We start from the raw sequence: 25,227 nt of genomic DNA on the forward strand, positions 1-25,227 counted from the left end.
ATGAAGCTCAAGCTGCTACTGCTGCTTCTTATCTTCCTGTGTACCTTCATCATACCTGCACTGGTGAGAGTTCAACCATCTACAGGTCTTGGCTCATTTTATACAGGATACCAAATCTATATTTATGATGACTTCAATAATTTTTTATCAAATCAGTTGTTAAAATCTGGCAAAAGGGGTAACAAGGAGAAACCAGGAGAGAGACGTGGCCATAAACATGGGAAGCGACGGGGAAGAGTAGAGGGTAGGTGGCATTTTTTTTTTTACACAATGTCCCATGATGATAAAAGGTGCATTTGAACTTATGTCCTGAAATTGCATGCAATCTCAAGAAAACACGTATGTGGTATCATGCTAGCAAAATGAACTCACGTGAAAATAAAAGAATCATGTCAAATTCCATATGAAAATGAATACACGTGCATTAAATGTAAAACAACAAATAAGTGAATTGTGTAAAAACAACGTGAAAAAATTATTGTGAACATTTACGATGTAGAAATGGATAAGTTGTGTCAAAACCGTGGGTGAAATTAAACGTGATTTAAAAAAAAAAACTGTAAAAATAAAACCACATGCATCCATTCAAAAAAAGATCCTTCATCCTTCCTTCACTCACACTGAGCAAAAATCACTGATGACATCATTAAGTCGATATATGTAGTGGATATAAAAAGTCTACACACCCCATTAAAATGACAGGCCTTTCTGATGAAAAAAAATTAGACCATGATAAATTATTTCAAAAATTTTCCCACCTTTAATGTGACCTATAACCTGTACAATTCAATTGAAAAACAAACAAATCTGTTAGGGGGAAAAAACATAAAAAATTAAAAAAGTACAATAAGCTGTTTGCATAAGTGTGCACACCCTTAAACTAATACTTTGTTGAAGCACCTTTTGATTTATTTACAGCGTTCAGTCTTTTTGGGTTCACACCCGCCATCAGTTAAAATGACTGATTAATCCCAAATAAAGTTCAGACATTTTCTCAATTGCATCCTCCAGCAAAAGCAGAGAGCTTACAAAGCATCAAAGGGATCTCAGTCAGAGGAAGGGTACAAAAAATTTCCATGGCATTAGATATACCATGGAGCACAGTGAAGACTGTCATCATGAAGTGGAGAAAACATGGGACAACAGTGACCTTACTGAGAACTGGACGTCCCTTCAAAATTGATGAAAAGACAAGACGAAAACTGGTCAGCGAGGCTGCCAAGAGGCCTACAGCAACACTGAAGGAGCTGCAGGAATTTCTGGCAAGTACTGGTTGTGTACTACATGTGACAACAATCTCCCATATTCTCCATATGTCTGGACTATGAGGTAGGGTCAAAGAAAAACATCCAGGCCCGGATAAATTTTGCAAAAAAATCCATCAGCTCTCTCAAAAGCATGTGGGAAAATGTGTTATGGTCTGATGAAACCAAGGTTGAACTTTTTGGCCACAATTCCAAAAGGTATGTTTGGCACAAACACTGTGCATCACCAAAAGAACCCCATACCCACGGTGAAGCATGGTGGTGGCAGCATCATGTTTTGGGGTTGTTTTTCTTTGGCTGGAACAGGGGCTTTAGTCAAGGTGGAGGGAATTATGAACAGTTCCAAATGCCAGTCAATTTTAGCCCAAAACCTTCAGGTGTCTGCTAGAAAGCTGAAGAGGAATTTCATCTTTCAGCACAACAACGACCCCAAAAAAGTTTTGGAACGTCCCAGCCAGAGCCCAGACCTACGGTAAATCTAATTGAAAATCTGTGGGGTGACCTGAAGAGGGCTGTGCACAAGACACGCCCTCGCAATCTGACAGATTTGGAGAACTTTTGCAAGGAAGAGTGAGCCAATATTGTCAAGTCTAGATGTGGCAGGCTGATAAACTCTGCCTGCCACAGAGACTGAATGCTGTAATTAAATAAAAGATGCTTCAACAAAGTATTAGTTTAAGGGTGTGCACACTTATGCAACCAGCTTTTTTTTTTTTTTTAATATTTTTTGTTTTCCCCCCTAACAGATTGGTTTGTTTTAAAATTGAATTGTACAGGTTATAGGCAGTGTTGGGGAGTAACGAATTACATGTAATGACGTTACGTAATTTAATTACAAAAAAAGTGTAACTGTAATTCGTTACAGTTACAACAGGAAAATATGTAATTCAGTTACAGTTACTTATGGAAATATTGAGAATTACAATTTTAGTTACATTTGAAAAACAAAAACCTTTGCGACATGAGCAAGGATATTTTTATTGCTTTGCGCATAATTTTGCCGTTTCCCGCCACGGCTCCTTGTCTGTCCTGGGTTTTCCTATCATGTTTGCCAGCAGCAGCGCCACTCTGTTTTTGTGCTTGAGCACTAGAGCAGCAAGAAGCGCGCGGTTCAGTTCAGCTCAAGCAGCAGTCATGTCAGACGCCTTCAAGCATTGGAAATTTAAGAAGCATTTCATCTACATCACTGAAAATGGCTCAAATTTAACTGTCCAATGCAAGCAGTGTTTGCCGGCCATCAAGAAGTTGTCCACGTCGAAGCAGTCTATGTCAAACCTAAGGAAACATTTAGAGGTAAGTGCAACTCACTGGTTTATTTCCGATCAGAAGGCATTCATTTTGAGGTTGTAAGCACATTAACAGCAAGGTAGGCTATGCTGACGAAATATGTTGAACTACCAGCTCTAGAACAACTGACACCCACCTACATACCATCGTTGTTATTAATCCCAGTGGGCAACATAATATAATGATGTACGATTGATTCAATGTCATATATCACAACAACGGTTAAGCACACATGTCGTTTCCCTAGTTAGCTACGTGCTAGGCTACTACCATGCACTTGAATGTGTTTATTGTTTAGCATGCTAGCTCGATTTACAGGCTAACCAACTTAACTAAAAGTCCTAAACAGCTATTCGTTGAAATCATACACGTCTATAGACAATGACAGGCTGTATCAAATTGATATTTATGACTGTTTAGCGTTTTAAAATGCATGAAAGACGTTTGTCGAGATGTCTATGACATGACCTTACCTACCTAATGACTGTATCATTGGACCTAGCTATCGTTCTATGGAAAGTGACTAGCCTACCTGTTCGAGTTTGTTCCATGCAAATGCAAATGTTCAGTGACTTTACTCTTGACACTACGTTGCAGTGTCCACAGTTGTAATGCTGGTCTAACCCAGTGACTCTCTTGATTTTTTTGAATGATATGGTGCAAACACTCCATTGTATTTTTTTGTAATCAACATTCCATTGACTTTTAAATGTTCAATGACTGACTACCCATCGTCAGTCTTAATTCTTGATGGACTGTATTGTGTCATGTTTCATTTTACAAGTAAAGAGAAAAACAAGAAAAATAAAATATGATGTAAAAGTCTCACTTTGGTTATTTATTACTAGATTAAAGTAGAACACTTCATTGTCATTGCACATGTATGAAGTAATGAAATGCAGTTTGGCATCTAATCAAGTGCAACACGTGCAGACTGCACATAATGCAGTATTTAGAGACAAAATGCCGTTATTTACAGCTAGTGTAAGTAAAGATGGTTATATGTGCAGAGCATGTATGCGCAGAGTATGTACAATGTAGTTATGGCAGTACAATGCACAGGGCAATGAAAAATAGCATGGTATAAATAAATGTGATGAATACAGATGGAATCATTATACAGGTAATCCTATACCACTGTAGATAGGGCTATACAGATGTGAATTGAAGAGGAACACTATATGGATGGTAAGGTGTGGATAGAGGGGAACGAAAGACTGGTCTTTGGGAAGAGTTCAATAAGGTGACCGCTGTGGGAAAGAAGTGGTTTCTGAACCTGCTTGTGTAGTCTGCAAACTGTGAAAACGGTAGAGCCTAGGGGAGGAACAGAAGAGTATGGCCCCTATGACAGGAGTCTGAGAATCACATGCACGGTGCAAGCATCTCTTATGGACCTCCTGTGATTGCTTGTCAGCAATTCCCTCTCAGCTTAGTACTGCTTTAAGGTTCACACTGTCGGTTTTCAAAAATTAAATGGTGAACATGGGTCAATATTCATTAAAACCTTAAAGTAATTAAAAAGTAATCCAAAAGTAACTAGTTACATTACTTTTTAAAAGTAATTGAAAAAGTTACACTACAATTAGGCGGCACGGTGGTGTAGTGGTTAGCGCTGTCGCCTCACAGCAAGAAGGTCCGGGTTCGAGCCCCGTGGCCGACGAGGGCCTTTCTGTGTGGAGTTTGCATGTTCTCCCCGTGTCCGCGTGGGTTTCCTCCGGGTGCTCCGGTTTCCCCCACAGTCCAAAGACATGCAGGTTAGGTTAACTGGTGACTCTAAATTGACCGTAGGTGTGAATGTGAGTGTGAATGGTTGTCTGTGTCTATGTGTCAGCCCTGTGATGACCTGGCGACTTGTCCAGGGTGTACCCCGCCTTTTGCCCGTAGCCAGCTGGGATAGGCTCCAGCTTGCCTGCGACCCTGTAGAACAGGATAAAGCAGCTAGAGATAATGAGATGAGATGAGACACTACAATTACATTTTAAACAAGGTAACTTGTAACTGTAACGAATTACATTTTTAAAGTAACTTACCCAACACTGGTTATAGGTCACATTAAAGGTGGGAAAAGTTTTGAAATTATTTATCGTGGTCTCATTTTTTTACATCAGAAAAACCTGTCATTTTAACGGGGTGTGTAGACTTTTTATATCCACTGTAATTCCCCTCTATGTGACAGACATACTGGCTGTCTACGATGATGAAAGCGATGGTGATGATGATGAAGACGATGATGAAAGGGGCGAATGGCTGTTTGAACTTCAACATCTCAGAGGTGTGAACCAGTTAATACTTATTATTCACTGCTGATTGTTTTCCAGGCAGTTTATTGGACATATTAGGCATAGTACCCTTCGCATATACAGTAGCTCAGCACTTGTAGGGACTGTATATCGTTCCTGACTTTCACTCTAGACTGTGTGTGTGTGTGCCATTGGGGACCATGGGACCGCTGAAGAATCACCACTGATCAGATCTCATTTGTGTGATAATGATGTGATCATAGGATTGGAGTATGTTTGATCTATATGGTGGTCCCTTTTCATTGATTGAGGTCAAGGGGAGCTGGCAAACTGTACATTGTAACTGATTGACTTGGTGAGTTCAAATGGCATGGCAGCAATGTGCAAATCATTGTTTGTGTGTGTTGCAAAATATTGGCACACCCTCAGTAATTTAAAGAGGGTAAAAAGTTGGGTTTTCTGCTTGTTGCTGCAGCATGGAGGGACACCCGACTCCCCTGAGGCATGGACACTGGGCTGATGTGTGTGAGGCTTTTATTCATTTTGTAAAAATTCTACACAGTACATGGTGCAAGGGCTAATCAAAACTGCGACGACCTTTCTAGTCGCTTTCAGAGAATCAGCACCTTCCAAAATCAACTTGAACCTCTGATGAAATCTAATCTTGTAAGGAATTCAGCTTTGGTTATTAGTCTGATATTTAGCACTTCTTCGCTCAAGCCATCGAAGTGGTTAGAGCAGGACAAACGGTGAAGTGGAATTGATCATTGGAATGTTTTCAGATGTTCTTGTTATTTCACCGGCGCGCACACACACACACCAGAAAGTCCATCATTCTTAGTACTTGTACTTAATCCGATCCTGTCCTGTGTTCAGAATTGCACAATATGTCTTTTCACACTGTGTCACTCACCTCTGGTCAACTTAGGGAATTGCAACCCAAATCCATGTCTCAACAATGGAGTGTGTGAGGACAAGAAAGGCACATTCAAGTGCAAGTGTCCCAAATCTTTCAAAGGGAGGACATGTGAGAAAAGTAAGAGCTCATCGGACATCACCACCAACCTGAAAGTTTTAAAAAAATGAATAAGTGAACAAGACAGTCTTAATTTATTTAGAAGAATTAATTTTGTTTGTTCATTTATTTACAGCTAGAAAGGTCTGCAAGAGGAAGACGTGTGGATATGGTCAGTGTGTTCTTACGTCAAGTCCTCCATACTTCGAGTGCAAGTGTATACCACCATTCAAACCCCCCGACTGCAAAAAAAGTAAGATTTTTCTTTGCACAAGACAGCATTGGTTCGAAGCTTATATCTTATGAACGGTCAAATAAAAAGAGTTACACATTAATTCAGAGCACCTTTGTCAACTTTAAATGAAAACATTCTCAATGCTACGTGGAATCTCTGAGAGCCGAAGTTTTTTAGGCGACATCGAAAACCTAATGATTCTTCAAGTAGGTTAGGAATAAAACATGATCTTGTATGTTATAAGAAATTTAATATCATGTTGTAATAGTGACAATAGAGTTGGTTGTTTTGCAGTGGTTTAGTCCTATTATCCAGTACAACAGCAGTATCGTATAGATTTTTTTTTTTTGCTGTTTTTTAATTGACGGTAGACTACCTTTCAAATTTTTCAAGTTTAGGTCATAAAAAGAAGGTGGCACGGTGGTGTAGTGGTTAGCGCTGTTGCCTCACAGCAAGAAGGGCCAGGTTCGAGCCCTGTGGCCAGCAAGGGCCTTTCTGTGTGGAGTTTGCATGTTCTCCCCGTGTCCGTGTGGGTTTCCTTCGGGTGCTCTGGTTTCCCCCAAAGACATGCAGGTTAGGTTAACTGGTGACTCTAAATTGACCGTAGGTGTGAATGGTTGTCTGTGTCTATGTGTCAGCCCTGTGATGTCCTAGTAACTTGTCCAGGGTGTACCCTGCCTTTTGCCCGTAGTCAGCTGGGGTAGGGTCCAGCTTGCCTGCGACCCTGTAGAACAGGATAAAGTGGCTAGAGATAATGAGATGAGAATATTATTAATATTATTGCACAATTGAATGTGAACCATCGAATTGTGTCGTGTGTTTTTCACATCAATAAATCACTGCATTGTTTAATGACCGTGAGACCAATAATGAAATACGCGTTGCAGTCACGAATACGTATTTATTCCTTTCTTTGACACTGCATGCCATGCACCAGAAACAACACCATGACATTTATTATGGTGGGACTCTGCTGGGTGCCTGGTGGACAGCAGTGAACCAACGTTTTCACTTTACATCATTACTATTCCGTTATGATTGAATATCATACTTGATATGTCAAACAGTTGTCTGGTTACATCTGTCACCTCTGTGTGCATTAGCACGTGTGTAGCGCCATTAGAAATAATTACCATGCACCTGTTCCTGATTAAAGTGCAATCGCATATATATAAGGAGACTCAGTAACACACAGATTTTGTGAAGTATATGCTCTGTACCCTGCGTCTGAGGTTACCAAGCCTTGTATTTTGGATCACTCTTCTGTTTTGACCCTGTTTGTGTTTTTGGATTGCAAGTATTGTATTACCTCTGATATCCTGTCTGTGCCTCACTGGACCATTGCCTGTTTATCGACTCTGCCTTTGCCTACATTTTGGATCTGTTTGCTTGCGTGTTTTCAGTAAAACTCTTTCTGCAATTACATCCGTCTATTGCCCTTACATGACCAAAACTGTTAACTGTCCAACAAGCTAGTGGACTAATAACTCTTTTAACTTGTTTTATATGAAAGAGTCATGAATATTTTCCATAAAATGTGTGAGTAAATATATTTTTAAATGGCAAATTAAAATAAACACTGGATAAACCCCATCCATTTAATGTTGATAAAAGATACAAATTTCATTGTCTGGTGGTCAAGTGTTTGAGATACGTTGCCCTTGCACTTATGATTGGGTTCCCTGTGGTGGTACACGTTCATATATATATATATATATATATATATATATATATATATATATATATATGGACGTTGTAGGGTCAAGCCATCAAAAAATGTCCAGTTTAAAGACATTTATCATTTTTGCATTTACCTTTGATGACACACAATTTGACAACTGTTTCACTTTGGATGAAATAACCAGAATGTGTACAGTCAAAGTAAAAAGTATGTGAACCCTTTGGAATTATCTGGTTTTCTACATGAATTGATAATAAAAAGTGATCTGATCTTCATCCAAGTCACAGGTACTGATATACACAATGAGCTTAAGCCAATGACACAAAAAAAATTCTACTTTTTCATGACTTTATTATACAAATGCATTCAACATTCACAGGAGTGGTGGAAAAAGTAAGTGAACCTTTGGATTTAATAACTGGTTGACCCTCCTTTGGCAGCAATGACCTCAACCAGGCGCTTCCTGTAACTGCAGATCAGACCTGCACATTGTGCAGGGGGAATTTTAGCCCATTCTCCCCTGCAGAACTGCCTTAACTCTTCCATATTCTTGGGTTGTCTTCTGTGTATGGCTGTCTTCAAGTCATTCCACAGCATCTCAATAGGATTGAGATCTGGGCTCTGACTAGGCCACTCCAAAAAGTGGATTTTGTTCTTCTGAAACCATTGTGCTGTGGATTTGCTGCAATGTTTGGGGTCATTGTCCTGTTGCATCACCCAGCCTCTTCTGAGCTTCAGTTGACGGACAGACACCTTCACATTATCCTGGAGAATTTGTTGATAAATTTGGGAATTAATTTTCCCCTCAATGATGGCAAGCTGTCCAGGCCCTGATGCAGCAAAGCAGGCCCAAATCATGATGTTCCCTCCACCACACTTTACTGTAGGGATGATGTTTTGATGTTGATATGCAGTGCCCTTTTTATGCCAAATGGAGTTCTGCTTGTTCCTCCCAAATAGTTCAATTTTGGTTTCATCACTCCACGAAACATTTTCCCAGTACCATTGTGGAGTGTCCAAGTGCTCTTTTGAAAAATTCAGGCGTGCAGCAATGTTCATTTTTGACAGCAGTGGCTTCCTTCTTGGTGTCCTGCTATGGACTCCTTTCTTGTTCAATGTTTTGCGTATTGTTGAATCACAAACAGAGATGTTAGCCAGTTCTAATGACATCTTCAAGTCTTTTGCTGTAATTCTCGGGTTCTTCTTTACCTCATTAATGATTTTGCGTTGTGCTCTTGGGATCATCTTGGCGGGGCACCCACTTCTAGGCAGAGTAGCCACAATACCTAATCATCTCCATTTATAGACAACTTGCCTGACAGTAGACTGATGAATACCTAAAATCTTTGAGAAGACTTTGTAACCCTTTCCAGCCTTATGTAAGTTAGCAATTCTTGATCTTAGGTCTTCAGATAGCTCTTTTGTGCAAGGCATGATTCCCATCTGGATATGCTTCTTGTCAAAAGTTCAAACTCAAACTTTTCAGGGGGTTTTATCAATCAACGTAATTCTAGGCCACACCTCTGAACTCATTTCATTAAATGGAACCCAGGTGTGCTAAATTCTGACTGCAATGAGCTTTTTAAAAAGTCATTAGCTTAGGGTTCACTTACTTTTTCCGACCTTCAGTTTCACAGTTTGAATGATTTATTCAATATGGTCACACATTCTTTGAAAATCTGTGTATCTTTAGTTATAGGAGACTGTCTTTGTTCATTATTGTAACTTACATGAAGATATGACTGTTTTATATGGGAATTAGACATAAATATAGAAAATTCCAAGGGGTTCACAAACTTTTTACTTTGACTGTATTTCATCTGTGCTCTTTTATACCAGTTGCCCCATGCGAATGGAACCCATGTGTAAATGGAGGGACCTGTGAGAAAGATGGTCAAGACTTTGACTGCATCTGCAATGCAGGTTTTTCTGGAAAATTCTGTCAGGTCGGTATGTATTTTCATAAAATATCGATTTTTAATTTTGCTTAAATCTTCAGCTTCTGGAAATAACTCTTGGAGGGATGGTTAATACTTCAACAACCAGTCAACTGAATTGGTAACTGTTTTTTTTTTCTTTTCTTGAGGCCCAAATGACTGCTATGAGGAAAATGGTGAGTCCTACAGAGGGCTGGTATCAGAGACCGAGGAGGGAGAAGATTGTCTTTTCTGGAATTCTCACCGCCTTCTGGGTAAAGGAATAAACCCCTTTGATACATTCAACGACCCTCAGGGTCTGGGTCCTCACAACTACTGCAGGTATTGAGCTATAAATGTCTTCGCAGGTCTTTAGTATTTGATCATGATGGGCAGATCAACAAACTGCAGTGTTTGAAGCTTATATGTATTCTTTCAATCACAGAAATCCAGATGGTGAATCAAAGCCATGGTGCTTCATACAATCAGGAAAGAAGATAAGATGGGATCACTGTGATGTGAGAAAATGTCCCACTGGTAATTGTTTCTCCATTCATCTAGTTTCATGCTACTAGATTGTATAATAGTATAGACACTTGTCTAGCAATACTAAATGAAAAATTTGAAGATGCTTCACCACTTACCCAAGGGGTTTAATCAGTTCAGCTAAGTGGGTCAAATTGGGGGGAAAAAATCCAGTTTCTTAATTGATATAGTTTGCCATCAAAGGATTCCTTTGACTTTAGAGTCTTGACCTGATAAGAACCCTTCCTTGTTAGGCCCTGAGGCAGCCACCCTTTCAGACCTTGATGCACACCAATCATATTGTCACAGAACCAAATAAATAAGGATAATATAATAAATAATGTGCTCTAACCAGACCCAGTAAATGATGCCAGTTTTCACACCCATAAATGAGATGCTATGATTGGGCATGGTGGGATATTGGGATGGTGATATATTTGGTATTGATGTCTCACAGCTTCAGGGTCCAGGGTTCTGTCCTGGGTTACTGCCTGGATTGAGTTGATGTTCACACTATGTATGTATGAGTTTCATGCAGATTCTCCTGGGTTAGATCTAACACACACTTAAGCATAATAAAACAGTGACTGAAGATGAATGAATCCATGGTAATTTGATCATGAAAATAGTTCACACTGACATAGCGAGGCTCGCCAGTTAACCCAATATTTCTAGTTTCTTAAGCATTTTGTCCTACCTGCAGGGAATCTGGTCTGATAGAGGCAATGACTGCCAGGGATTTCTTTTACGACCCAGTGTAACTGATAAAGATGAGTAGCAAAATGTTTATACCAAGTCCAGTTGCAATTATTAAAAAAAAAAATCCTCACAACATCTTTGGATTGCTAAAGCTTCTTAGCTTACTAAAAGGGTTACATTCCATTTTGATCCTTCTCTGGGAGGAATCCATTTGTTGTAGGATTTCTCATCTCATCATCTCTAGCCGCTTTATCCTGTTCTACAGGGTTGCAGGCAAGCTGGAGCCTATCCCAGCTGACTACGGGCGAAAGGCGGGGTACACCCTGGACAAGTCGCCAGGTCATCACAGGGCTGACACATAGACACAGACAACCATTCACACTCACACCTACAGTCAATTTAGAGTCACCAGTTAACCTTCCTCTGGTGTTAACTTTCTGTTACTATCTCTTATGTTAACGGGTCGGTTTTGACCCGTGTCTTAAATCAGCCATAAAATATCCTAAAAACAATTATTTATCATCCAATTTGTTTCTTACCTCTTGGTTACCTTGTTAGGATCCCTTATCCATGAAAAGATGGGTTTTAATATTTTTGTTGTGGCCCCCTGGGCCTTTCTTTTAACAGCATACCCCTCGTTTTCAATATAAAAAAGTGGTCAAATGAACCTCAAGAGAATAATGTAAACAAATAAAAGGTTGTTCTGTTACCTGACTATTACTGAGGGGTATTAGATCACATCTCTTAAATGTTAAAAAAAAAGATTTTAATTTTAATATTATCAACTATAGTAACATCTATGGTGTTTCGGGTCAATTTCGACCCATATATATTTATTTCAAGAAAAGGGCAAAAAACAAGTCTTTTTTTTTCTGTTGACTATCAGTGGCCTCATTGCTGGATCTGTACACTCCAGCAAGGAGAAGAACACCAATGTAGGCATCCAGGAATGCCCAGATTTTTATGCCATATTTCCCTGGCTTACTGGGCATGTATTGCCGGAACGGGCATTTTCCACGGAAAGGGAGAAAACGTTCATCTATCATCACCTCTGGCCCTGGGTTGAACATCAGTGGAAGGAGTTGCACCCATCTCTCTCAGACATCCCTGATGGGAGCAAGCTTGCCAGATTTTGCTCTGGTGTCTCTGTTGTCAAATCTGAGGACTCCTGATATGATTCGAAAGGTCTGAAGTGACATTGTCTCATCTCATTATCTCTAGCCACTTTATCCTGTTCTACAGGGTCGCAGGCAAGCTGGAGCCTATCCCAGCTGACTACGGGCGAAAGGCGGGGTACACCCTGGACAAGTCGCCAGGTCATCACAGGGCTGACAGACACAGACAACCATTCACACTCACATTCACACCTACGGTCAATTTAGAGTCACCAGTTAACCTAACCTGCATGTCTTTGGACGGTGGGGGAAACCGGAGCACCTGGAGGAAACCCACGTGGACACGGGGAGAACATGCAAACTCCGCACAGAAAGGCCCTCGCCGGCCACGGGCCTTGAACCTGGACCTTCTTGCTGTGAGGTGACAGCGCTAACCACCACACCACCGTGTCGCCCCAAGTGACATTGTTGCCCGGAAAATATTCCTGCCTGTCGATGCGTCCCAGAGACTTTCAGTGGCCTCATTGCTGGATCTGTACACTCCAGCAAGGAGAAGAACACCAATGTAGGCATCCAGGCATTCCTCATCAATGTCATTCCACATGTTGCCATGGACTTTTTTTCCTTCAAGGTTTGTCATAGCAATTATGACTTTTTTTAGTGACAATGGCATAAACAGATCAAAACATGACTTGATGTCACTTACTCTTGTCACAGCAAACCTTGTGATCTCAGGGGTCATTTTGATGACATTTGCATCAGCTGTCCTGCCATGTACATCAGGAGGTACTGAGCTCCAACAGATGTTGCTTACATTCAGTCCTCTTCTCATTGTTGCATGCTGTAAATTGGAGATGTGTACTCTGCAAGTCACCAACTCTAAACTCAATTGGCCTTACATGCCTGGACATATCTATCTTTGTTTGTTCTGTCAAACAGGCAAAGAGAAAAGCCCCTGACTGAAGCTCAAGTGGTTGGAGGAAGAGCTGGCTGTAGGCTGTTGGCTGATTGTGTGTTTATGATTTCAGTTTTGACATTTATTATTGTTTTATAATCTTATATTTTAACTGGGTAGAAATTGACCCTAACAGCACAAAGGTCACAATTTTCACCAGAGCATTTTATAATTTAGTAAAATTATTTTTTTGGATTTTATTTTGTTTAAATAGAAGTTCCTGACAAAGTCAAAAAGTCTTGATGCAATCAACAAATTTATGTAGTACTTTTATGCATGCTAAACCTAAAAACAGGTCAGTGCCGACCCAAACACTAGAGGAAGGTTAACCTAACCTGCATGTCTTTGGGTTGTGGGGGAAACCAGAGCACCCAGAGGAAAACCACACAGACACGGGGAGAACATGCAAACTCTGCACAGAAAGGCCCTCATCAGCCACGGGGCTCGAACACGGACCTTCTTGCTGTGAGGCAACAGTGGTAACCACTACACCACCGTGCCACCCTGTTGTAGGATTTTACTTGTTTTATTTGTTTGGGGGGGGGGGGGGGGGAATCAAGGCAATTAAGAAAACCTGTACTGATGGATTCCACCAGCGGGATGAACCACAAAATCTGGGATCTGAATCATGTGTCGTACCTGACAGTTCAAATAACTGCATAAACCTTTCTTTTTGTTGCTTTTTCATAATTTACATTTTAGATCCCACTACCACTACCTATCTGGAACCAAAGCCCACTACAGTGCTTGCCATTCTCCCACTTATAAGACCTATCCCACTGGGTCCTTCAGAAAGTTTCATTCCTGTAAGACCTACCCCACTGGGTCCTTCAGAAAGTCTCATTCCTGTAAGACCCACACCAGGAAGTGACGCTGCTGTAAGACCCACACCAGGAGGTGACGCTGCTGGAAGAACCACACCAGGAAGTGCCGCTGCTGGAAGAACCACACCAGGAAGTGCCGCTGCTGGAAGAACCACACCAGGAAGTGCCGCTGCTGGAAGAACCACACCAGGAAGTGCCGTTGCTGGAAGACCCACACCAGGAAGTGCCGCTGCTGGAAGACCCACACCAGGAAGTGCCGCTGCTGGAAGACCCACACCAGGAAGTGCCGCTGCTGGAAGACCCACACCAGGAAGTGCCGCTGCTGGAAGACCCACACCAGGAAGTGCCGCTGCTGGAAGACCCACACCAGGAAGTCCTGCTGCTGGAAGACCCACACCAGGAAGTCCCGCTGCTGGAAGACCCACACCAGGAAGTGACGCTGCTGGAAGACCCACACCAGGAAGTGACACGACTGGAACATCTTTTCCAGGAAGTGAGGATGTTGGAAGCAACACACCAGGAAGTGCCACAGCAGAAGAGCAGAACACAGGAGATGCTATACCAGGAAGCCACACCCCAGGAGTCCTTACCCCATTAATCCAAGTCTTACCCACCATTCTGCCAGCGGACAGGGAGTTTGCAACCTGTGGCGAACCACAACCAAAAAGGCCAATAAATCGTATTTATGGGGGTATAAAGGCACTTCCTGGTGGACAGCCATGGCAGGCTTCTGTTCAGGTCAAACCCAAAGGTACAATCCAGCCCTTCAGACATGTATGTGGAGGCACCCTCATTAAGTCATGCTGGGTGTTGACTGCAGGACATTGTATGTGAGTACTCTTTATTATGTGCTGCATTGACTCTTCATCAAGAGATGTTTAGTGATTGAGGGAAGTCAAAATTTAGGAAGCATTTACCAAAAAAACGCATGTCTTCCTCCTATTATGATGCTTCTTGTACAAATCATGGAAACCCTATATTTAATTGAAAATAGTACAAAGACAACATATCAAATGATGAAACTGAGAAATTGTATTGTTTATATATATATATATATATATGCTCATTTTGAATTTAGTTCCAGCAACACATTTCAGAAGAGTTGGAATGGGGCAACAAAAGACTAAAAAATTTGTGTAATGCTTAAAAAAAATGCAGTTAATAAAATGATTGGCTATAAAAAGAGCATCCCAGAGAGGTGGAGTTTCTCAGAAGTAAAGATGGGGAGGGGTTCACCACTCTGTGAAAGACTGCATGAGCAAACAGTGCAACAATTTAAGAATAACGTTCCTCAATGTCAAACTGCAAAGAATTTGGGGATCGCATCATCTATGGTCCATGAAATCATTAAAAGATTCAGAGAATCTGGAGAAATCTCTGTATGCAAGAGACAAGGCTGAAAACTGGCACTGGATGCCTGTGATCTTCAGGCCCTCAGGTAACACTGCATTAAAAGCAGACAAGGGTCTGTAGTGGAAATCATTGTATGGGCTCAGGAACACTTCAGAAAACCATTGCCTGTGAAAACAGCTCATCACTGCATCCATAAATGCAAGTTAAAACCAGATATAAACAATATCCAGAAACACTGTCACCTTTTCTGGGTCCGAGCTCTTTTACGATGGACTGAGGCGAAGTGGAAAATTGTCCTGAGGTCTGACAAATCAAAAGTAGAAATTCTTTTTAGAAATCATGGATGCCACGTCCTCCAGGCTAAAGAGGAGAGGGACCATCTGGCTTATTATCAATGCACAGTTCAAAAGCCAGCATTTGTGATGGTATGAGGGTGGATTAGTGCACATGACATGGGTAGCTTGTACATCTGGGAAGGCATTCATTAATGCTGAATGACACATTTCAGAGTGATATGCTGCCATACAGACAAAATCTTTTTTCAGGGAAGGCCTTCCTTCTCTCAGCAAGATAATGCCAAACTGCTTTTTGAACATATTAAAACTGCATGGCTTTGTAGTAAAGAGTCCAGGTGCTAAACTGGCCTGCTGCAGTCCAGACCTGTCTCTCATCTATAACATTTGGCACATTATGGAGCACAAAATATGACAAAGGAGACTCCAAACTGTTGAGCAACTAAAATTGTATATCGGGTAAGAATGGGACAACATTTCTCTTTCAAAACTACAGCAACTGATCTCCTCAGTTCTCAAATGTTTACAGTGTTGTTCAAAGTACAGGTGATGCATCCCAGTGGTAAACATGCCCCTGTTCCTAACTTTTCTGAAACATGTTGCTGAAATCAAATTCAAAATGAGCATATATTTTTTCAAAAGACAATAAAAATCTCATTTCAACATTTGATCTGTTCTCTTCGTACTATTTTCAATAAAATATAGGTTTTCTATGATTTGCAGATCATCATATTCTGTTTTTATTTATGTTTTACACAGCATCCCAAATGTATGGAATTGGGGTTGTCTACAAATCCCAAACAGCAAATATAGCGTGATAAGACATGAGACAGAAGGAGTTCCATTTGCAATGACCCTAACACAAACAGGATTCAGCAAATAGTGTGCTATAGCTGCACATTGGCCTCCAGATAGTGTAGTTTGCTCAATTCATGCATGTATGGCCTCAGCGCCCTCAATCCAAACATGTGGGTGGAGAAAGGGATTGATGGAGGACCAAAGGGTAATTTTATAAACTTGGGATTGTTTTAACAAGTTCCTAAGTATTGATTCCTTGAGAAATTGTTGTCTCTCCACATTGGAGCATGTTATAACTTTAGTCAAGCAACATTGTAAGCAGAAATGCAGATGCCATATTAACCAAAGTAGACCTACAATCATAAATAAATGGAACAGAAATAAATAGAAACATTCATACCTTTTTTGTATACTTGGTACTTTTGCACTACTCCTTCACTGCCTTATCTTTTTCTCTTTATATATTTTGCTACTGTAACAATGCAAATTTCCCTTTGTGGGATAATAAAAGGCTATCTTATGTTGTATTGAAGAATGAAGGACAATTCCACCATCTTTACTTTCTCTACTCTGCACTGATATAGCACCAGGCCATTTTAAAATAGTGCAGAAATGTACAGAAAATGTTTTCTGAGAGTGGGTGCACTGTTAAGCTTTCAAAACATGTGTGTTTTCACAGTGAGCAGAAAAATGATTTACGAGTGGTTTTGGGAAGTATTCATTTGGGGAAGAATGAGCCATTTCAGCAAACGCTGGAGGTTGCGGAGGCCATTGTCCATGAGCAGTACAGAGAGACATTCGATTCTGTCCAGAACGACATTGGTGATCACTGTTTATTTTGCACATATTGATTATTGGCTTTGAGCTGATGTTTATATGATCTGTTATATTATTCAGCGATAAACAAAACTAGATATCTGATATTCTACCATCTGTCAGTCAATCAAGCTCTTTTTCATGCTGAAATGATGATCATGTTACCATTGTGTCTTAATTTACCATCTGCAGCTCTGCTTAGGCTGAAAGATAAAAACGGTACGTGTGCAACGGAGAACCAATTTGTAAAGACAGCCTGCTTGCCCACTAAAGATTTTCCTGATGGAACCGTGTGCAGCATATCTGGATGGGGAGCTACTACTGAATGTAAGCGAGAGAATCTTCATGACTCTGAGAAGTACAGTAGGAGGATAAACACTTTTAAGAAAGGACACAAAATTGGACTGACTGTTAAAATAATTAAATCAACTGTCTCTCACTCTCTGCTTTTTAGCACAGCATGGATCTAGTCAGTTACTGGATGCTGAGGTGTTGCTGATTTCCCAGAGAACTTGCACCAGCCATAAAGTGTATGGGAACTCTGTAGATAACAACATGTTCTGTGCTGGTTACCTGGAGGGTGGAGTGGACGCGTGTCAGGTGAGAAATTGTTCCAGTCTTTCACAAGTTAGAGCACCCGTGATCGCCCATAAAGGCTTCCTCTGTGCACTACAGGAAGGTATTGACGTTTGAAAAATCTCTGACAGAAAATATTCAGATAGTGTTGACAGGAAATTATGAATAAAGGCATCCAAATAAAAAAAAAAGATGATAGAATACAGTTCTAGGACTGCTTATCACAGACATCCTCAGCCGAGTACCCATCCTTCAACCAGTGTTTCACCCCTTAGCTCTCTCCAGATGGCGGGGCAGCAGTGGGGATCAGCCATTGCTTGTCTGTGATGACTGCCATGTGAACTCATTGCGTCTTAGCCAGAGCCAACTGGACGTGCTCTCTGCAGCTTTGCTCAGAGCCTGGACAGCGGTCTTTCTAGATCTTCCCTTGATGCCCATGGCTCCAAGCATTCTCCAAAGTGACTGTGCGGGAAAACCCCTACATCCAACTTCAACAGGGAAAACTGTTGTTCTCCATCCTTGTTGGGTACAGGCATCTGCCAAGTCTTTGTACTTCAGCTTTCTTTCAAATGCTTCATCTATTTTCCCTTCCCAAGACAGTCAGTTCCACCAGTACAATCCTTCTGGGAGATTGTGACCAAAAAACTACATCTGGCCAGAGGTTAGTATGCACCACATCAGGGAAGAACAGTTTCCTTCCTAAGTCTACTCACATCTCCCTCTTGCAGTAGACTAGGGTTGCTGACTGTTGTAGCCTTCTTTGTTCCCTACTTCACAAAGGATATATAATGGGGTCCTATGGTGTGTGGGCTTCTATCTTTATGGTGTTCCTTTTCCAAGGTATCTGCCAGCACTCTTAACACCTGATCATGGCACAATTCATAGCGTCCTTGTGAAAGAGCTAACCTGCATGAAGATAGGATATGCTGGCGTGTACCTCTTTCTCCACACAGATGGCATGATGGGTCTTTCGTCAACTACCATCTTTGGAGGTTTGCAGGGGTTGGTAGCAGGTCATATACAGAGCGGAGCAGGAAACTGAGCTGTAGTGGTTCATACCGCCATAACTCTGGCCACATCAGCTTACATTCTGGCACGTTCCACTTGTTCCAATCACCTTGGACTGATCTTGCTGCCCTCACCTCTTCCTTTCTTATCTCCATCTGCACCATGGATCTGTGCGCGTGTCTGTCTGCATGGTCCCATGGTAGCTGCCGTCTCACTCTTAATCCTTCTCTGCCCACATTTATTATCCCAACAATGTCTTGATGTCTCAAAGTGCACTCAGCTTGTTCCACTGCCTGAACAGCAGACCACTTCCTTCCTATTCGGACCTGAATGCCCACCTTGCTGACCTTCTCAGAACTCAAGTCTTTCAAGGTCATAAAGAGACACTTTATATTCCTCCACAAGGGAGCTCACTGGTAACTGCAGTTTGGTTGATCTACCATATAGACCAATGCTTGTGAAGGACTTGGACGGGCCCAGGCATCTTTTCAAATGTTTGCTAATTCCCAGGTCGAGTCTATGAGGCTGATCGGTATCTCGTACACCATCAGTGGTCATACTAGCTGAGGCAGCAGACCATGCTGATACACCCAACACCTTGAACTTCCCTGGGAGTTGTGATTTATCTATCTGACGCAATCCTTCTTGAACCTGCTGGTGCAACTGGTCTTTGCTGTTCTTGTCTTGTCTTATTACTTGAAGAATAAATACATAGATACTGAAAAAGAAATATGATACACCAAAGAAATATGGAGCGATGGATTGATCAATCCTAATAAAATGAGGAAATAAATAAACACAGAAATGAATAATCATATAAATAAAACATTATTCTTTTTTAAATTAATCTGTTCATGAATTTTTTTCTTCTCTTGTCTGTCTTCTTTGTGTTTATAGTTTTAAAAGCCCTTTTCTGGTACTTTAACTTGTTCCTATAGAATGAATTATTATTATTATTATTTTTAATGTACATTTCAATTCATGGCACTCAAATACAAATTACAACCTTTTTTTTTAATAAATACTGCAACATTAATGAATCATAGACATCATAAATTAAAAAAAAATGATGTGGACCCTTAAAGATATTCAGTATGACTCAGTACATCAGTACAACACCGAAAGAAGTTGAAATAAATCAGAATGAAAACCATTTTGTGATTTTGCTCACTATTTGCCTCATCCTTTTCCACTTTGAATGTCTTCTCACTCTGATAGGGTGACTCCGGAGGGCCTTTGACCTGCGTGGAAAATCTGAAACACTATATCTATGGCATCGTCAGCTGGGGAGACAGCTGTGGATTAAAGAACAAGCCCGGGGTATATACTCGGGTCACACAATATGTGGACTGGATCAACAGGATAACAGTTAGGGCGGGTGTGTAAATTCTCTTGGTGTTAAAGTAGTGCTGAAGATGACAAAATGCTGCGGTTTCAAATCCGTAACAATAATTTGGCAAAGGTGCATCATAAATTCAGCATTTATAGGGTTTTTCATTCAAATCGAGAAACTGATTATTCCTACCAGAAATTGTTTCTCAAAGATAACAAAAGTTTCAAATAAATTTGTTCTTGACCCAATATATCTTTGTGAAAGGACTTTTTTTTTCATGGTAGTGTGACGGGATCAGTGCCATGAATTCCAACTGCTGTCCTTAACTAAAGTGACTGCATTTATGTAAGCACTAAAAATAGCTGTAATTGTGAGGGGGGGGGGACTTCAGCATTCACAACAAATACTGCTGTCAGACAGTTCAAAGCTTCCAGCAGATCCTGCACAGGTTTCACCCACTGAGGGTGATGTCTGCATTCTTTTGGGTAATCTGATGTCATTTCACAAGATGGCAGCAGAGTGCAAGTTTGGGTTTTATGTGTACTGATTACAAGAGTTTGCTCCTTTAAAGGAAGATGGCCTTTCAATTTCATAAAATTGGTGAAATTTAGTTCTCATCTCATTATCTCTAGCCGCTTTATCCTGTTCTACAGGGTCGCAGGCAAGCTGACTACAGGCGAAAGGCGGGGTACACCCTGGACAAGTCACCAGGTCATCACAGGACTGACACAGACAACCATTCACACTCACGGTCAATTTAGAGTCACCAGTTAACCTAACCTGCATGTCTTTGGACTGTGGGGGAAACCGGAGCACCCGGAGGAAACCCACGCAGACACAGGGAGAACATGCAAACTCCGCACAGAAAGGCCCTCGCCGGCCACGGGGCTCGAACCCGGACCTTCTTGCTGTGAGGCAACAGTGCTAACCACTACACCACCGTGCTGCCCTGAAATTTAGTTCCCTCTGAAATTTGCTTATTGTGATTATATGTTTATTTCTGTAATATCTCACAAAATATCAGGCCGTTCTATGGCTGGGAAGTTATTTAATTTGAGGGGATTAAAGCAAATAATGTGCATGAAATTGCGCAGTCAAACAGACAGAGGAAGTCCGTGTGTGTGCACATACGCAGGTTTACCTTTGACTGTGCACTGACAGTTCCATCATTCTGTCGCTAAATGAACAGCTGATCACACCAAGGTGCTCGCTGAGCGCTGATATTTATTAGTTTGATATTTCCTGCGTTTCCTTTCCTTCGTATATGACATAACGTCTTTTCTTCTCACTTTCCGTTACTGTAGTCGGCCTTTCACGCGTCATTCGCACACTCACGTCCTCCATTTTTATGCCTCTGCCATGTTAAGGTGCAGGAGGCATTATGTTTTCGGGTTGTCTGTCTGTCCATGCATGCGTCCGTCCCGAAACCTTGTGAACACGATATCTCAAAGGCAAATGAAAGGAATTTCACCAAACTTTCACCATTTGTGCATTTGGGGACAAAGATAAACTGATTAGATTTTGAGATCAAACGGTCTAGGGTCAAGGTCACTGTGATGTCAAATGTCTGTCCGAAAACCTTGTGGACACAATATCTCCAAGGCTAATGCAAGTAATTTCACCAGGTCAAGATTACTGTGAGGTCAAATGTCCATCCCCAAATCACAACCTAACAAGGCCTGTAGTCTACCAGGCGGAGGTATCCTTATCGACGCCGTTGGCGTCGAGTTCTATCTATTTTTCTCCTGTTTCAAATTTGTATCCCACAATGCCTTGCGTGAACGGGGAAAGCCTACCATGTCATGCATGACATAGTATCTTGAATTGGGTCATGGTGAAGCAGGAAAAAATAGTGGAGAATTTAGGGACATGTGGCTCTAAATTCATTAATTGTTCTATTTAAAAAAACTAATAAAATTGGAAGTCTGCAATTCGAATTCAGTAGCTTTCGGTCTACTAAACAAAAAATAATTGGGTGTTGGGGAAAATTGTTTTCATGACCTACACTTGAAAGGCAGCCTAGCTTTAAAACAAGTTAACTAACTCAAATGTTGTACTTATAAAAGGATTTATTCCTTACCATCAGTCTTACTTGGTTGGATATTGACTTTCCTCCCTCCACAATTATTCTCTCAGTTCCACTAACAGTTAAATTAGTGAGCTATACACTCACCAGCCACTTTAATAGGAGCGTGTTCTGTTCTTGGCTGTAGGAGTGGAACCCAGTGTGTTCTTCTGTCTGCTGTTGCATGTTGAGATACTTTTCTGCTCACCACGGTTGTAAAGAGTTGCTATGAGTTACTATATCCTTCCTAGCAGCTTGAACCAATCTGGCCATTTTCCTCTACCCTCTATTATCAACAAGACATTTATTTCCACTCACAGAACTGTCACTCACTCACTCATTGTTTTTCACACTATTCTGTGTAAACTCTAGATACCGTTGTGTGTGAAAAACCCATGAGATCAGCAGTTTCTGATATACTCAAACCAGTCCATCTGGCACCGCACCCATTCCACAGAGATCACAATTTTTAGCCGGATAAGTTTATGCGACCACGCGTCATCCGTCCACAACTTACAAAAATTGCTATTCCTCCTACAGGATTGATCGGATTTCAAATCAAACTCACAATGTTACCCAGGTGGATATACATAAAAATTGTCAAGATGGTGGCGCCACCGGTTATATTGATGATTTTATGGGTGTCTGAAATTTTTGTGACTCGTCACACCAAACATTACTCTTCGTAAACTGCTCTGAAGTCATCTCATTATCTCTAGCCGCTTTATCCTGTTCTACAGGGTCGCAGGCAAGCTGGAGCCTATCCCAGCTGACTACGGGCAAAAGGCGGGGTACACCCTGGACAAGTCGCCAGGTCATCACAGGGCTGACACATAGACACAGACAACCATTCACACTCACATTCACACCTACAGTCAATTTAGAGTCACCAGTTAACCTAACCTGCATATCTTTGGACTGTGGGGGAAACCGGAGCACCCAGAGGAAACCCACGCAGACACGGAGAGAACATGCAAACTCTGCACAAAGAGGCCCTCGTCAGCCATGGGGCTCAAACCTGGACCTTCTTGCTGTGAGGCGACAGCGCTAACCACTACACCACCGTGCTGCCCACTGTTCGGATGTTTTCACTGAAACTCATCCAGAAGACTCTAAAGACATATACCAACAAAAATTTTCACCAGGTGGCGCCACTTACCATGGATGAGGTTACAGAGGGGTTAGGTGCAATTTGACAAAAATCGCTACTCCTTTTACAGCAGTGATCAGATTTTGATCAAACTCATATGAAATATTCCCCAGGTTGGTATGTATAAAAGTTGTCAAAACAGTGGCACCACCTGTCATATTTAACATTTTATGGGTGTTTGAAAATTTTTGGGTGACTCATCACACCAAACACTACTGTTCGTAAACTGCTCAGACGTTTTCATTGAAACTCACTCAGAAGACTCTAAAGATGCATTCCAACGAGAATTGTTCACCAGGTGGCGCCATCTGCCATGGATGTGGCTACACAAGGGTCATATTCAGTTTCACAAAAATCATTACTCCTCACACAGGATTGATCAGATTTCAAACTCACACACAACAACAGTGGGTGGCATGAGCTCCAGCCTCACTGAGGTTATTTTTCCCATTCTGATGTTTGATGTGAACATTAACTGAAGCTCTTGATTTGTATGTGCAAATATGGCTGGTGAGTGTCTGCAATGAAGGCATTCTAAAACATGATTAAAATAAAATCATACTTTTCTCGTTTGCGGTAAGCCCATTCAGTATTTGTATATTTAAGGTCACGCCTTAATGTGCACCATGCTCTATAACTTGTGCGATAATGAGAATAAATGGACCATGCGGTCCTCTCCTGACCTTGTAGTGTCCCTTTGTCCTTGTCTTGCTCCCTGACAAACAATAAACCATGGCTGGCTATAATCAGTACAAGCCCGATTACATTTTTGGATTTCCAGGGAGTTTAGGAAAGACCGCTGATCCATAAACTGCCTTGAAGTACAATTTCCTGTCAAAGAAGCTGCTTAATTCCCCCCAAGTCCATGATCAGGCATCAGGTGCATGACCGTATCATTACCTTTCTGACAACCTCCCAGTGAACTGACTTTAATAAGGGAGTGCTGCTCCAATATTTTCACATTGTTATCCAATATCTTGCTCCATCATCTGCTATCAATGTCCAGTGTTACAGACATGGGGATTGTAAAACTCCAACTTGGTTTTCGTTAGAAATATCTAAGCATTTATTTCCGTGGTAAACTAACCAGAAGTTTTAGATGAGTCACGTCATTTGCAAAATTAACCGTTAACAGTTACCTGAGCATCACATTAGGCGTGACACCTGTCTGTGCCAGGCTAAAAGACTACCACTGCATTAAATATGTATAGATGGTGTGTAATAGTACAGGTCAGGGCTAAATGGGGAATGAACCTTTGGAGGCGTCCCAGAACATGACTGTTAGTGTAATAAGAGAAAAGAAGGGTGTCCCAGGGATGGGTTTTGCTATACACTCCTTCAAGAAAACAGGTTTCATTGTTTTTCTTTAAAAAAAATCTATTTGATAACTGTAATTATTATACATATGGGCCACTTTTCCCATGGAATAAAAACGCATTCTATTCCCTTCTAGCAGGTTTCTTGATGGCATGCAATATTGCTATCATATTGCTTATCCTCCATGTATTATGCCACTCTCCTCAATGGAGAATGAGCATGCAATATTGTTAGAATATTGCATGCTGTCAAGACAACACGACGTCACACATCGGAGCTCATGCAACGATCCAATGACAAAACTTTACTGCTGCTGCGCATGCGCACAATCATTTCTTTGTCGGCTGGGAAAGAAAGAAGACAAGGCTAATTCAGTGCTACTGCTAGGATTAGCTATGCTATCATTAACCACTAAAGAAATAAACTGAAAACTGAAACCGAAGACGTGCTGAACACCCGAAAGGCTACCAAAACTTCATTAGATATTCTCCACGCATATTTACAAGAGAAAAACATACCAATGGACATTGAAAAACTGGAAAAGAGACACGTCGGAGATGTAAAACTTCTGCGCTAGTGAGTGACTGTGACAGTTTGTAAACAAACATGGCCGCCAGGTTTGCTTTGTTAGAAGTGGAAGTTTTTGAGAGAATTTTGGCTGCCAGGTCGCTCCGTTGTGTGTAGCTGTCGATGTTCACTCTAAAAGTAACTAAGTAAATTACACAGGGAAAATAATAATAATAATAATAATAATAATAATA

At 41.2% G+C, this 25,227-nt stretch overlaps 1 protein-coding gene across 1 annotated transcript; it reads left to right on the forward strand.

The window, feature by feature from the left end:
* LOC132888552 (hyaluronan-binding protein 2-like) lies at positions 1-20,107 on the forward strand. The gene is made up of 14 exons (XM_060924597.1): positions 1-63; positions 157-244; positions 4,729-4,824; positions 5,721-5,828; positions 5,944-6,060; positions 9,563-9,673; positions 9,810-9,981; positions 10,085-10,176; positions 13,636-13,730; positions 14,028-14,587; positions 16,881-17,023; positions 17,210-17,344; positions 17,472-17,617; positions 19,820-20,107. The coding sequence occupies exons 1-14, from the start codon at positions 1-3 to the stop codon at positions 19,985-19,987; spliced, it is 2,094 nt and encodes a 697-aa protein (XP_060780580.1). The 3' UTR covers positions 19,988-20,107.
* The last annotated feature ends 5,120 nt before the right edge of the window (positions 20,108-25,227 follow it).

The sequence above is a fragment of the Neoarius graeffei genome, chromosome 7 (assembly GCF_027579695.1).
Source record: "Neoarius graeffei isolate fNeoGra1 chromosome 7, fNeoGra1.pri, whole genome shotgun sequence".
Taxonomy (NCBI): Eukaryota; Metazoa; Chordata; class Actinopteri; order Siluriformes; family Ariidae; genus Neoarius; species Neoarius graeffei.

Excerpts from the sequence above, each read along its gene's own strand:
- LOC132888552 (XM_060924597.1), top strand. The coding sequence starts at position 1 with ATGAAGCTCAAGCTGCTACTGCTGCTTCTTATCTTCCTGTGTACCTTC. Across the intron at positions 4,825-5,720 it reads TGAACTTCAACATCTCAGAG|GGAATTGCAACCCAAATCCA; the intron begins GTGTGAACCAGT and ends TGGTCAACTTAG. Across the intron at positions 10,177-13,635 it reads TGTGAGAAAATGTCCCACTG|ATCCCACTACCACTACCTAT; the intron begins GTAATTGTTTCT and ends TTTACATTTTAG.